This window comes from Ambystoma mexicanum, chromosome 7q (genome assembly GCF_040938575.1).
Source record: "Ambystoma mexicanum isolate Mex_15411 chromosome 7q, UKY_AmexF1_1, whole genome shotgun sequence".
Taxonomy (NCBI): Eukaryota; Metazoa; Chordata; class Amphibia; order Caudata; family Ambystomatidae; genus Ambystoma; species Ambystoma mexicanum.
The window spans coordinates 667,530,721-667,546,425 of NC_090941.1; the positions used below are offsets into that span (position 1 = coordinate 667,530,721).

Below are 15,705 nucleotides of genomic sequence, written 5' to 3' on the forward strand. Positions count from 1 at the left end.
CCGAGGGCCCAGATCCATTCTGCCAGTGCACGGTGAACATGGTATCAGAAATCAGACCATGCATGCCGTATTCATGCAGTGGCGGGTCAGGCTGTGATTCTGAGATGTATTTTGTGAATACAATCTTGAGCTGGGCAAATAAAAAATACCTAGGACTAATAACACCCACATTGGTGTAGTTATGGGTGGATGATATGTCTGAAAGAGGTAAAGGGGGGCCTGGCTTGGAGGGGTTGGGGGGGCAGAGGGTCAGCTCTGTGAGAATGCAGATGTGCATTAACAGCCTTTGATGTCTCCACAACTGCCATGTGGATGAAGGCCAAGAAAATGTCTTTAATCCTCCTGCAGGAAGGGCAACACCTTTTTCCTGGGCACAGGAACCCCACCAGGCCATCTTCGAGACCAGCACTGAAAAAGCCACTCACTAGGGTGCAGACCCCTGGAGCCCCTTGGAAGTCAAACAAGGGAAAGTTGTAGAGTTAAAGTAGCCAGAGAAGAGGTAGAGTGAAAGAGGGGTTTCCACCATCTGATTATGCAAGGACAGTACAACTTCCAGCTCCCATCATCTGCAAGGTACTCTAGACGAGGTCAGAAGGCAAAGGGCACTTGTAAAAAAATAACTGATCGTCGCAGGTTTGCTTTGGGCTAATCCCTTATGCCATTACATGGAGGAGGAACACCCTTAGTTGCTGGGTCCCTTTTGGTGATACAGCCCATCTCAAAGTAATCTGCCAGAAAGCATGCAAGGCAAAAGCAAGCTTTGCTCCCCAGCCATCCCCAGGGATGGCCAAGGCCCCTCTAGCCGTGGCAATGGAACTTGCTGTTCAATGGATGTGAAGGTCCCCTTCGGTGCTAGCCAACTTCCAGGAGCGGAAGTGTAGAACTGAGGTACCAACCTTGTGCTGTATACTTTGGATTGAACCTGCAAGCAGCTTGGACCCAGTTCAACTCAAGGTGGCTCGACCATGATCAATGCATTTCTAAGCTCTAGAAGTGCCATTTTGCTGTTTTTGCGTTGTACAAAACATCCACATGGCAGCTTAACCCATTGCCATGGGCTGCAGCACCCAACAAGATTGCCAAGTTGGCTGTGAAGCCTGCTAATTTGCATGTGGATGTGTGCTGCTGGAATAAACTCCAGCCATCAGAATAATCGTCTGGCTGGCGACTTGACAGCCATGCTGAGTCATAGGAAGCCATCGGCCATCACGAACACAGCCAACACAACAGTAGCTTGCACAAACCTATTGCCAGTGGAACCATGATGTAAATCATGTTACATTGATCCAATACGCAGGTAAGTAATATATATGGTACGTTTATTACTCGTTACAGCGCCATCCTTATTACGTTGATGGTAAGCGAATGACACCGGCACATCCCACCCGGCCACAATAGTCAACCTCAACTGTCAAACATAGAACGTAGCCTCCAGTCATACACTGCACGTTCCAAGCTACGCTCAACCTCACGCGCACCTCACAGCACACGTAATATACATTACGACAAACCACACAACTCCAAGTGTCTCGATCACAGTGGAAGCACTGAGCAGCGCGGCTCAAAACTGTTGAGCACCTAAAGAGAAGCACTAAGGTACTTCAAAATGTACATGGGCATAGCAACTTAAACCCCCCTCTAAAGACATAACGGAGCAAAAAACATTGCAGCAGAGTATTGGATGAACATCACTACCCTTTCACTCAAACTTCAGCATTCTGGGTTTCTTTACAGGGAGGGAGAGGGTTCATGACTTTAGTTTGATTGCATTGATTTAAAGCTCCCATTGTCCAAGACCCTTGGACTTCCAATTTAGGATTGATTTCACTCGTTTGGATTGCTACTGTCATCAGCACACACCTTTACCTAGTATATACCTTCCCTCAGCCCATGTCACAAAAAGAGGCAAAGCATGTATACCTGTTAGGTTGAACCCTTAAGATTGGGATCATTGCTGGTGTAGTAGTGTGGGGTTCAGTAGGAAGTTTAGCCACCCCTCATTCCTGTACTCCGAGCAGTAGTCTTTGCATCACAAGTGCGGATTGGAAGAATGCAAATACATTTGCTACCATGTGTTAAATAGATACCACTTTCCCCTGTAAAGATCATCCTTACTTGAACGGCAACTCATTGGTGTGATGGCACTGATGGACTCTTAGCTGTTGGTGTTTCTTGTAGGCCTTGCCACATCCTTCAAAGTCGCACTAAGGAAAGAAATGCAAAAGTGAAGGCAATACCCAGACTACCCAATTCACCGTACACAAAAAAGGAATCGGTGCTAAAAAGATGCATGTTGAGAAGCAACAACCATTACCCTCCAAAAAGTACATTTTGGCTAACAAGTCAAAACATTTGACTTTTAATCCAGTTGAGAATATTTTATTTTGATAGGTGGGATGCTACTGTTAGAGGGCGTAAGGGAGGGGTTGGGATGTATTGGTTATTTGGCCAGGCCTACAAATTCATTTTCAAAATTCTTCTGCAGATGAAGGTCTCATCCCAGAAAAAACAGCTTTACAATTTGTAGTGGGAGACCCACACTAGCAATATTTTCTCCCACATTTGCATTGCTATAGGCCTTGCACCAGAAATTCAGTACACTAAATGCGTGAGTAATGGAAAAAGCAGTCTGTCAGCAACATGAGTGGTCCTTGTAGAAGACAAATTGTCCTTCATGCCAAGCTATCAAATCCTACCTAGGCGGAATTTGGGAATCGCGATGAACTGCAAAATGTGCGACTTATTTGGAGTAGCCAGCCACAGATGTCGCAGCAATTGCCAAATTAAAAGACATGTGCTCACCAGACTACCACCACATGAGATCTACCTAAACCCACTGTGCTACGAAACAAACCCATTTATAATTAAAGGCTTAGACCTTGGAAAGCAGTCCAACACCCCGAATCATATCCTCTGCTCGAAGAATGGGATTTGCTTTTAAATGTTAGCAAGAATGTATACTCCAATGACCTACATGCATGGTTGAAATGCCAACATTTTGACACTCCATAACGCAACCTCCCCAGCAAAACGTTGCTATATCGATACCACTGCTCCAAATTTCACTTAAACTAATCAAACACTGAAATGCGCTCACCGGAGGAGGCCCATCTGTCCCAAGCCTTAAAATGGGCTTCCTTCACACCAGACCACTGGCCCTGGATGCTGACAGAGTACACACCATCAACAGGCCACGGTGGCAAGTCTCTGGGAGCTAGAACAGGATTGACGCTAGCTACTTCCTTTAGCAGAGAATAGATCTAAAAGTAGGCCCAAAACAGTTTGCAGAGTAAACTGGTGCGCTGTCATTCTATGTTTGAATGGTGCGCGCACACACACGGGACATTGGCAATCTAGATCAACACAAAAGTAAAAGGATAGGAGCAGCCCTACAGATAACGTTTAGCCACTTTCATTCACTAAAAATGAGCAAATACAAATATATATCACATGGCCACGGCAAAGTTTGGTGAGGATTCGTCCGGGGGGGGGCAAAGTTATAGGGGGGGCATGAGCGGGAGGGCAACAGGGCACTTACCCTATGCATATGTATCGCATGATTTGACTGGACCCTAAGGGAATTACTGTAAGAACATACTTGAAGGATAAATCTACAAATATAGTACCTTTTTAATATTTTTTAATTCTTGACTGTTACTGAAGAAAACCATGTGGCCTAGATATGTTAGTAAAGGGGAAAAGGGGGTGCTAGACATGTCATCTTCGATGTCCTGGGTGTTAGTGTTAGCAGTGCACAGTGGTGGTGCGAGTTATGGTTGCTTAGCTTACCATAACTGGCGAATTTCAAGAGTTTTTCGGTTTTACTTGGAACCATAACGTCCTGTTAACAACGTTTTTTTTACTGAATTTCACAGGTTTTTAGTAGGGAAAATTAACCAGAACGTGAATATACACATTCATCATGTGAAATTGGGAGATAATTACTAGGATTCCCTTACTTTGTGTACATGTAACATACTGAACCTCCTTCGCTAATAATATTTGAAGACCACGGACTGAGCGTCTGTCTGCAGACGGGCGCAGACGAGAGCAACACTACCCAAACAGTAAGGGGTATTTGAAATTGTTCTATCATGCCATATAAAAACTGCACAAGGTTAAAAAGCAGCACATAAACACATTATTAGTAATAAATAACCATTGGAACCTACACGTCTCACACATAACTCATCCATTTAAATACCATGTGTAATGAAATGGATTATACCATAACAAAAAAGATATGCCTCCAACGTAATTACCTCACAGAAACTGTACAGCTAGGAGCGACAGACTAACACAACACAACAAATACAAATTGAAAGTAGTAAGTGAACTTCATTTTTTGTGCATGTTAGTACACTTTTTGTATGAGGTGCAGAACAAATAATGTATGTCTGTTTTCACACAGAAATATGCAGTACTTTGGACTGGCTGGAGGAGAATTTTCCGCATGGCGAAATGTCAGAAGATAGCGATAATAATGGTACACACTTCTCTGCATAAGAAAATGAATAGTCTGTACTTTATGGATACTTAACATATATATTTTTAACAGACCAGGTAAAACATGAACAAAGTCCACCAAAAGACCATGAAATGCATAGAAGGCAAAGTGCACATGCTAAAAAGAATTTTAACGGGTTAAGGCAATTTGTGGAGGACCACGTCAAAGGTAAGATAACACCGTCCAACCTGTACCTGTCCCCCTTCTCCATTTCCCAGTGAACTATCCCCAAACCCTGAAGATCATAAACGTTTTGACGAAACTTCCATCCCTTCATCCAACAACGAGCCTGTGGAAACCCCTACTTCCCTTATTTGTTTGTGTCTGCTTCCCCTCTCTTAATTGCTGTATATGTGTTTATAAAAAAAAATGTTAAGTTACTTTTAATGGAATTGTGTGTCAAATTTATTTTTAGTGTTAAAATGTCCGGACAGAGCGCCTGTTCTGCCTGTCCGTAATTAATAAAATATGGATGTCCTAAGGGCAATACACCTACCCGTACCATTTGCAACCAAGATGGAACTTTTCTTAGAACACACCAGGTGGCCGGGATGCGTAAATGAACAATAGAGTGGACACTATACCTGTCCGCAGCGAAGATGGAACTGTCCGTAGAACAGGCGGTGTCCGGCATGTCCGTAGTCAAACAAAACTGAGGTGTCCTAAGGACACTATACCTGGCCGTACAGTCAGCAGAACATCTATGCACATGCACACCACACCCGTAGGTCCTGCGAACACTGCGCCTGTCCGTAACTGTCCTCACTTGTGTCGCACTTTTAGTTTCAGGACCCGAACACTGTCCGTAGAACACCCAAGCGCATGCACACGACCGTTCCTGGCCATTTGGTGTCCTGCGGGCACCCATTTCCTTCGCAGATGTGTTCACGACATCATCATGTGACCGCACTCATGCTGAGCGTGTGCCCTAATTTGAGCACTTTTTCTGATTCCGCAACATTTCAAAAGAACTTCTGCAGACAAGGCTAATTATTTTTAACAATACAAAATCGTCATTTCACATGTCCCATACAATGGCCCTAACTTTCCACATATTGTTTGGAACTTTTTCAACGCTTTTGAGTGATCGATATGGTCACGAGGCGCACCCCTCCACCCCTATAAAAGGCCACACCCCTGAGCTCATCTTCATTGTACTTCTGGCGATTGTAGATTGAGTTTTGCTGCCTTTAGTGCTCTAGTGGAGATTATCTCACCAACCCTAATGGCATCCATGGCTGCTGTTACAGCATCAGCCTCCGCACCACCCCCAAACCCTCCACCACCTCCCCAAGGGCCTGCAGAGGGAAATACGCGTGAGGATGTAGAGTGCGAGGAAGAAGAGGATGAAGAGAATGACGTGGAGGGGAACTCCATACTACCAGCACTCGCCGGGAGTCGTGGGTTTGGCGGTTTACCGTTTTTGGTAACGTACCAAAAGCATGTGCGACCCTGGTCACCTGTAAAAAGTGCGATTTGGTGCTGAGTCGTGGGAGACCTGGTGCGTACAGCTTTGGTGCGACAACCATGAAGCGCCACCTAACTTCGTTCCACGGTACGGAAATTCGCAAGGTGGTACCATGTAAAGAACGTAGTAGGTAGAGTTCCTCCAGAGCATCCCCAGTGTCCGATCCTCTCTCCAAAAGAGACTGCTGTGGCAGAGCGCTTCCCTCCAGCTGCCTCGCAGGCCATTTGCGATGCCGTTGACCCTTAACTTTTGAAGGTCACAATATTGTGTATGTACTGCGACATTACTCTGCAGGGGGGCGGGGGAGAGAGTCTTTGAAGTGCTTTCGAGACTTTGTTCACAGAGCACCAGAAGACCTGCTACCTACCTAAGGCCCACCCTACATCTTCCTCTCTCCACCTGCCCTTTCTTATCCCCGTGGTTGGTGTCCCTTCCTTACCCCTCCTCTTCTAGTGTGTCGTGTAATAAATCTAAAAAAAAATTAAACACATTTTAAAAAAAAGGCTCTTTTCAGAGCCACCTTTCTCAGTTTAAAAAAGGAACTGTCAAATAAAAGGTGTAGGACCCCGCGCATTTTTTAAAAAGTCTGGACAGTCCTAGGACAGAAAATTTTAGGGTGCAACCGTAGCAAAACCAATGCACCTCTGTGGCAGCAAGTGGTGGCTCTGCCTTTTGGTGGTGAGGTGCGTGTTTGATTCCTCAACATGTAATGCAAAATAGGTGACTATAATGGCAAAAAAAGGTTGCAATGCATTTTGCACATTGCGAAGAAAAATCGATTGCCAGCATATGTAAGATGGACTCCATCTCTGCGAAAAATGAATGTGCTACGAAACATAATATTTTCATTGTGGAAAGAGGACATGCCAACATCTCTTAGAAAGGTACAAACAGCCTTATTGACATTGCGCCTCGCTTTCTCCATTTGTGGACCATATAAAGAAGAACGCAGCCACATTTGTCTTTGTACACTACGTAAAAAAATTACTTGGCAATTTGGAAACATGCAATTGACCCTTAAAAGTCCTTCCTTCATTGCAAATTGCAAAGAAATTCCAGACACATGCCCAAAACTGTTTCCTCCACAATGAATGATAATTATATCAGGATGACGCTCTGTCTGTAAAGTAGCACAGAGGTACCAAGTCCAGCCACTTAATTCCACGCACTCCATGCCAGTGCACTTCCACATGAAGGAATCCAAGATCTGCAGATATACCGCAACATTCTGCATGCACTTTCAACCAATGTATCCATGAGTCTCCCAAAATCCAGATAATCTGTTTGAGCACACAGCCATAGCTGTCTGTTCTCTCAGGGGAAAAGACGTTCTCACAAATTCTCTGTTCACAACACACCCACTGAACTTAACTGACCAATCCCTAGCTCCACTCATTCTCACTTGCATGCCTCTTCGCCACAGAATCCCCGCATGTAGTACGCGCTGCCTGCAGACTACCACCATGTACGTGGACATGTAGTGGATCTGAGCGTGACGACTGTACGTTTAAATAGTGTTCTTTTCCCTTTTAAGGTGGGCTCTGAAAAGAGCCTTTTTTTTGCAGATGCCTAACAGACACCTGTTATTTTGTATTTTTTTTGGGGGGGGGGTTCTTCTCAAGTTTACTCCTACAATAATTTCATAACCTTCTCCAAAGCAAGCCTTACATTACAAAAGAACATGGCATTTCCCAAAAAAGAAACACCATCTGCTTCAAAATAAGCTGCATTACTGGAAACCATGTTCTCGTGGCTGCAGAAAAACATACCAGCTCTTAACATGAACACATGCCGCGATTGATTGCACACCTAGCAATACTTTGATCAGGACAAAAAACAGAACTGTTGTCCCATTTTGCTCGAGGGAGTAAGCCAGAAAGAATTACTTTAGCAGTTGGAAAGATGTTGATGACGGCTTGAACCAACTGTTCCAAATCTCCCAATTAAGTAGGTGAACTCACATAGCCCAAATGGAAAGCACCATAGTGCAAAACTACAATATGGGGACTGTTCATCCTACGCATCTCTGCAAACTTGGCGAATTGCCTCTACATTGCAATCCCGTCAGTGCTCCACACCACCACTCCTCATACATCGAAATTGTTTGCCACATGCCTACATTCAGAATAGTGCTGTAAATAAACCATGGACAAAAATATCTGAGCACCAACACCCCGTCTGTCTCCACCTCTGCCATCTTCACTACACACACTCTTTCTACACAAATCAACAATGTCAACATCGGATTGGTTGATCCCTACAGTCCCCTTTCCATGCTGGATTTGCTGGAAAACCCTGTATGTGGCATGCCCTAACCGCAGACATGCGCGGTGTCTGTGCGGCACGAAACTCTTAGCCAGCCCTTCTACCATTTTCACATCACTCGCAAATCCATTCCCTCATTGGACACAGCTAAGCTGTCCCACAACCATCCACCAATCACATCCAAGACCTCTACATCTAACTCAGTCATCAGAGTTCCGCACTTCAAATGTACTGTTGATCACTCTGAATACAAGTCTCATATCATTGCAAAGCACCTACTCCAAAAAGTACTGTGCAAGTTGAGGATTTCTACTTGCAGCTCCATGCATACCCACATGCATGATTACAAAGTACAGGTATGCATATATTATTCAGAGTACATGCGCAACTCTTATGAATCCTTTTAAACAAAAATAATGCCACTAAATCTGCATAGCCAATACATACATGCATACCAACGCTCCTGCTTTAAGTGCGAGACTCCGAGTTGTCATTGAAAAATAGCACTACTTCTTACCATCTCCCACATAGCCTATACATACGTGCCAACCCCCCCGATTTACACGCAAGATTTTTCAATAAAAAAATTCAATTTCTTTACTGTCTTCTGCCTAAATTAATGCTACTTCCCACGTTCCCGAATGCTGTGGTGACATCTCCCCCTCAGGTGCTCCCGATTTTTTGCATTCCTACTTATAATATGAAAGTATTCAAATTTTTCCCATCTTCTATAACCCATCACTTCCAAACCTCTATCTGCAACACAGCTGCAAACAAACAAGGGAATTGCAGATTCAACTAACATATTTCAAACATATAAAGGCTGCACATAGTCAAATGAAATGCACGTATACACTGTCGAGATATCAAACGAGAATACTTCGACAAAAGCTGAAAAATGAACGTGATCATCATCAGTGCTATAAAACACACAAAATTACTAACTTCTTCCTTTTACAATTGCAGTGAAGACCACTCTCCTGAAAAACAGCATCTACACTACAAACATATCCGAAGAAACCTGATCACTGCACAAAAAAAAAAAAAGTACAAAACTACCTTTATATTCTTACTGTTCCTCAAAGAGATTGTATGGGCTATGTAATTTGCGCACCAAAAAAACATTGCTTTCTGAACCATTCTGCCCACAAATCCCCATTTATTAAACAGATTAGCAGACAGAATGGCACACAAATCTGTTTTTTTGGAACACAAATAACATACTCATCCCTTGTACTAGAAAACAAAGAACTGTTTTAATTTTATACCATTACGTTTACTATTACTGCTGCTCACCACTACCTCACTTTCTACTCTCATCTGAACCACAGTGTAGTAACATACAAACAGAAGAATAGCCTTCCCAGCTCATTGTAACTGCCCAATGCACATCACACACCATCACATACATATTCCCCATCAAACTCGCATGAACACAGCACACATACATAGTAAAACAGACCAACCCATACCTTCTTTTTTTTCAACAGACCCCAAAGAATGCCTACCAAAAAGCAAGTCTGTAGAAAGGAACGCAGAAATAGAGCAAATGAAAATAAGTGTCGAAAGTAAGCATCCATCTCGACCAGAGTGTGTACAAAACGTTAAAACAAAAACAGCTAATGCAGTCATTTAGCGAAACAAATTAATCTTCAACTACAGAAACTTTGCCTCCTCTATTAAAATGTTGCACGGAACAGAAAATGCTTCACAATAATTCAGCTACCACTACTGGCAACACTTCTCCTATAAATCCTGATATAGTAGGAAGAAACCATAGTAAAAAAAGTACTTTAGCAAAAATGTTCCTCCACAGAGTCCTTCAGAATCTAATAAGAGGAGTGAAATATCTGAAACACAATAATGAATACTACAAAGACAAATATTGAAGAAAGCTTAAGGGAAACAACTGAAATAATTCAAGACGGATTCAAGAAACTGGTCAATTTGAACTTCTGGATCCTGCTGCAGTATCCACTCTTTTAGACCATTATACAATTCATCCATTGAACTCTGATGAAAGCATAGATGATGCACTACAAACTTAGCAAATGCGACAAACCAAAGGGTCACCAATTGGCATATGGGAAAAAGTATAGAAGCACGTCCTTTTCCACTACTATTTCCTACTGGCAAAGGAGGAAGATACGATGATAGACCCACTCAGATAAAAAGCATCAGAATACCGCTCATTACGAATGTATTCTGAAGATGAACTAGCAACCCTATGTTACGGAGTTGCACACATTGAAATCTGGAACACTTTAAAAATATGTCAGCTACGCAATTAATACAAAAAGTGCAAGAAAAAGATGAGGTTTTACAATCAAGCATAACAAATCTGTTAGCAACGTCACGGAGATGTACGTTGTAGGATCAGAAACCTTGGACCGCCCACTTGGTTTGTTACATTAAGTTGTGCAGAATATGCATGGGAAGATTTACGTTATTTCCTACGCATATCAAACAAAACCAACATAGATATACTAACATCCGGAGAACTTTGCTCGCTAGATCCTGTTAACGTTTCAAGGTATTTCCACCATCGTTTCATTGCAATGCTACACTTTATTTGTAATAAAACTGTTCCTCCCCTCGGAGAAGTGCAACACTTCTTTTGGAGAAAAGAATACCAAGCCAGAGGAGCACCACAAATCCACATGCTTTTATGGATTAATGGTGCACCTAAATTGACAGTGATGCCACTGTTTTGCAGTTCATCCAAAAAATATGTCACTTGTCAAATCCCTTCACAAAAGGACAGTGACCTTCATGGACAAATTGTACAATTTCAAAGACACAAATGTGGCAAATATTGTTGTCGCAAATACAAAAGCAAAGGGAAATACTGCACCAAATGCCGCTTTGGTTTCCCTAGACCAGTTACAGAAACAGGTGAAGTGAACAACTTCATGTCTTCAGTTCGACAGTGATAAAGGTAAATCACCTAAGAACACATTACATAAAAAGAACAGAAGAATCAAAATATATCAATGATTACAATGCAATCATTGCCCTCTTATGGAATGCAAACATAGATGTGCAGTACATTGCAGACAATTCCACTGCAGTTGAACGATATGTTACAGCCTACTTAACAAAAGAGTTGCAAGACCTCTGGAATGACCTATCAGACAAAACACTCAGAAATTGTACAGCCTAGGCATAAAAATGCTCTCAGAGAATGTGGAGCCTATGAAGCTGCAGATAGTTTAACCGTTACTGCTTTGTATGGAAAATCTGAAAATATAGTATGGCTAAGTCTTGGTCCTGCTAAATCTAGGAAAAGAGTTCTCAAATCTTGAGGACATAAAAATAGCCAAAAATTATCCCAACAGTCAAGACTTTTTAAAGAACAATTTACTAGACACATACTACCCGAACAGGAGTAGCACTTTGGAAACCATGCGTCTCTACCACATAGCCCAAAACTTTGCATAAACAAATTATATAAAACCGATGAAAGCAAAGGTAGATAGAGTGACAGATTGTGAAGGCAGCTTAGTGAAACTTACCAAACGAAGCTTAATCAATCTTGTCAAATTGTCATTAAAAACTCCTCAACAGAAAGAACTATATTACATGTCCCTGCTACAACTTTTTAAACCATGGGGAAAAGAGGAAGAAATACTAGATAACTACGACTGCTATGAAGAGGCTTTCAACGCAAATGAAAACGCCATCACCGATGTGAACTTTACGCAGTACAAAACAATGTTGCACAATGAACAGCAACACAAAGAACTCCAGGCCCAACTAGATAACGACACTTCCGACAGTAGTCAACCTTCTATAACAGGAAGTCAAGAACCACTAGGACAGCTGCTCCAAATTCAAATGAAACAATGTTAAAAAAAGAAATGCAACCAATAATTGAAATTTGCTCCACAGACAAACTGGACATACATGGTATGACACTACACATGTGTCAGCAAGCCACAACAAGGGTTGGAAAAATATTAAAATTGTCCTTAAATGGTAGAGTAATGCTTAAACGCAACCTTGACGTGTAGCAAGGACTAGTTAATGGGGCACTGGGTACAGTTGTTGGCTTTCAAACATGTCAATATTCTCTTTGACAAGCTTTCAGAAGTAAAAAGGATAGGGTGTTCAACAGCTCGATTCCTTCTCTTCAAAGACATGTATGTATGCAGAGAACAATTTTCTCTAACTCTTGCATATGCAGTCACCATTCATAAATCTCAAGGTCTTACCCTAGACAAAGCATTGATAGATATTTGAAACAGTCTTTAACGAAGGCATGAGCTGCGTAGCACTATCACGCTTACGTACACTTGACAGTCTATTTCTAATCAACTTTGATGCAAGTAAAGTGAACGCTGATATTCCTTGCATTTTAGTATACATTAGACTGCGTTCACTGTACAACGCCCGCCGCCCTCATCTGAAATCCTATCCTGTTCCAGAAAAAGGAAAATGTAAAAGAAAATTAACTCAAACAGAAATGCAACAGGATTTGACTGCAAATCCTGCAAAGAAATCAAAAGGTAATTACCACAAGCAAAGAAGAACCTATTAGTGAAAGTAAATCGGGTACTTCTCCAAAAAAGGAACAAACTCAGAAAAAAAAAAAGAAAAAAAAAATCACTCGGACACATAACTATCTGGTCCATTCAAATGTAACTGGTGTAGCAATGAATATTCTATTTCAATTGCCACCAATTGTTAACAACATTTACTTACACAGTACAGACCAATTGTGTTTGCAAATGTTAGTCCTTCACAGAAACTCAACAATCCTGACAACAAGTATAGTGTTCACGGAATAAGACAAGAATTGGACTACTGTGCTGGAATGGTGAGGTTCACTATAAACTCACAAGAAGATCCACAAGAATTTCTAATGTACTTACTACAAGTACTTGAAAACAAAAACATACCTATAAATGAAATCTTGCATATTTCATACATGCACTCTCCAACAATGTGAGACAGGAACAAATCCCTAACGAGCAATTTGTGTACGTATCCATACTTATTGTGAATCCATTCCATTTCAGCAACTTGTACAAAACGCAAACCATGGTACAAAATCCACCTTACTGATACAAACAGTAACTACATAATACTAATGCTTCTACGTTACAATGCAGATGGCACCAAAACAACTGCAAGCTGACTGGATTCACACACGGTCAAGTGTCACTTGGTAAGAAAACCTTCACAATAGGTATAATCTACCGTGCAGGAACCGCAACCAATGCAGGTCACTACACTGCATATATTAAAAAGAAAATGGTTTGAATGTAATGATGGTAGCATTACTCTAAAGCAGAGATTACCAGCAAATCTTACAAACGCTTATTTAATCTTCTTAAAGCCAATATTTAATAACTAATGTGTATGTTAACATTATCAGAAATTCAACTAAAAACTGTAAGAATACGCCACCAGGTATCTAACTGCCCAAGATTGTACAACCACCACACAGATAAATCAATACCACTGATTTGCAACAAAAAATACAGTTAGAATACGCCAACAGCTACCTGTTTAAAAAATCTGCAAGAAAACATAGAACATTCATGAGAAACAAGTGAACACTCCAAGCAAACAAAAATTGTTTGTAGTATAGCAAAGAAAGGGTTTTTTTAATCCGACAAGGATTTTTTCCCCCCAGACCCAATGATTTAAAAACAAACACAGAAACTGAGCAAAATGCAAAGTACACAGATTTGTAAACTAAATGAGGGTAAAAAAAGCTAAAATGTCTATTATACAATGTAATAAGTCAACATGCTCTTTTCTTTCATTTCAGAAATTGAAAAAGAATATTTTCTCCAAGTACTAAAGTCATGTAAGAAATATATGGAATCTCAACAAATTAAACAGTAAGTATAATTTCACACATTTCTTACATATTCGAATCTATATGGTAATCTATGGTTGTAATATGGTGCAGTGGCTGTGGGCACGGCCTAGAGTCTTGGATGTATAACCTACGGCCTACACCCTGCGGCCATGCAACCAAGACTTATAACTTCAGTGCTTATTACTTCAGTCTTGGGAGCATGGCCTTTGGCCATGCACCCAACACTCTAGGTTCTGGCCACAACCACTGCAGCATATCACACCCATTGTGCCTTATAACTTACAGCTTATAGTCTGGGTCCTGGACACAACCAGTGCAGTATATGAAATCCATGTTAGCTTATAACTTCAGGGCTTATAACTTGGGTCTTGTGTCCATGGCTTTCGGCTATGCATCGAACACTGTAGGTCCTGGCCAAAACTACCGCAACATATCACACCCATTGTGGCTTATAACTTTAGTACCTAAAATGTTGGTCTTGTGTGCATGGCCTTTGTCCATGCACCCAAGACTGTAGGTTCGACACAACCACCGCAGTATATGAAACCCATGGTGGCTTATAACGTTAAGTGCTTATAACCCAAGACTTTAGGCCCTGGCCACAACCACCTGATACATATTCAATGCTATGGATTAATCTATGCGTGTGATATGCTGCGGTGGTTGTGGCCAGGGCCTAGAGTCTTTGGTATATGGCCTACGGCCATGCACCCAAGACTCTAGGCCCTGGCCACAACCACTGCAGCATATCACAACCATTGCGGCTTATAACTCATTGTCACACCCATACATTCAAACATTTCAACCACGGCATATACTCAATTTGCACCCAAGACTCTACGCCCTGCCCACAACCACCGCAGCATATCACACCCATGGTGGCTTAAAAGTCATTACCACACCCATAGAATGAAACATTTTAACTGCAGCATATACTCAATTTGCACCCAGGACTTTTAGCCATCCCCACAACCACCTGATCGATGTTCGATACTACAGGTGTATCTATTGCTGTGATATGCTGCAGTGGTTGTGGCCAGGGCCTAGAGTCTTGGGTGTGTGGCCATAGATAAGCAAATCTATGGGCGTGCACTATATAAAACACATGGTGGCTTACAACTCCAGTGCTTATGGCCACAACCACCACAGCATATCACCCATTGTGGCTTTTAACGTCACTACGTATAAATTCTTGGGTGCATTGGCCATGCACCCAACACTTTAGGCCCTCCCCACAACCACCTGATGGATATTCGATACTACGGGTGTATCTATTACGGTGATGTGCTGCGGTGGTTGTGGCCAGGGCCTAGAGTCTTAGGAGTATGGCCTACGGCCATGCACCCAAGACTAGGCCCTGGCCACAACCACCACAGCATATCACACCCATGGCGGTTTAGAACTCAGTAACACACCCATAGAAACAAAAATGTTAACTGCGGCATGTAGTCAATTTTAACATTCGCTACTCTGTGAACCTGCCCAAGCACTGTGACACATCAAAACACTCCCCAAAACAGCATTTCGCCTCTGGTCAGCGGATCCAAGATGTCGGGTGCATCCAAACAATCTGACGCACATCACGCCTCACTCCAGCCAATCGGAGCACATGTCGCAGGTCCGTGGTCATGA

At 42.1% G+C, this 15,705-nt stretch overlaps 1 protein-coding gene across 1 annotated transcript in view; it reads right to left on the reverse strand.

Moving 5' to 3' along the window:
* Nucleotides 1–15,705, reverse strand: part of GTF3A (general transcription factor IIIA) — a 152,452-nt gene that overhangs the window by 78,926 nt on the left and 57,821 nt on the right. Inside the window, exon 4 of the mRNA XM_069639704.1 lies at nucleotides 2,116–2,204. Within this exon, the coding sequence (XP_069495805.1) occupies nucleotides 2,116–2,204 (89 nt within the window). The remainder of the gene's footprint in view (nucleotides 1–2,115; nucleotides 2,205–15,705) is intronic.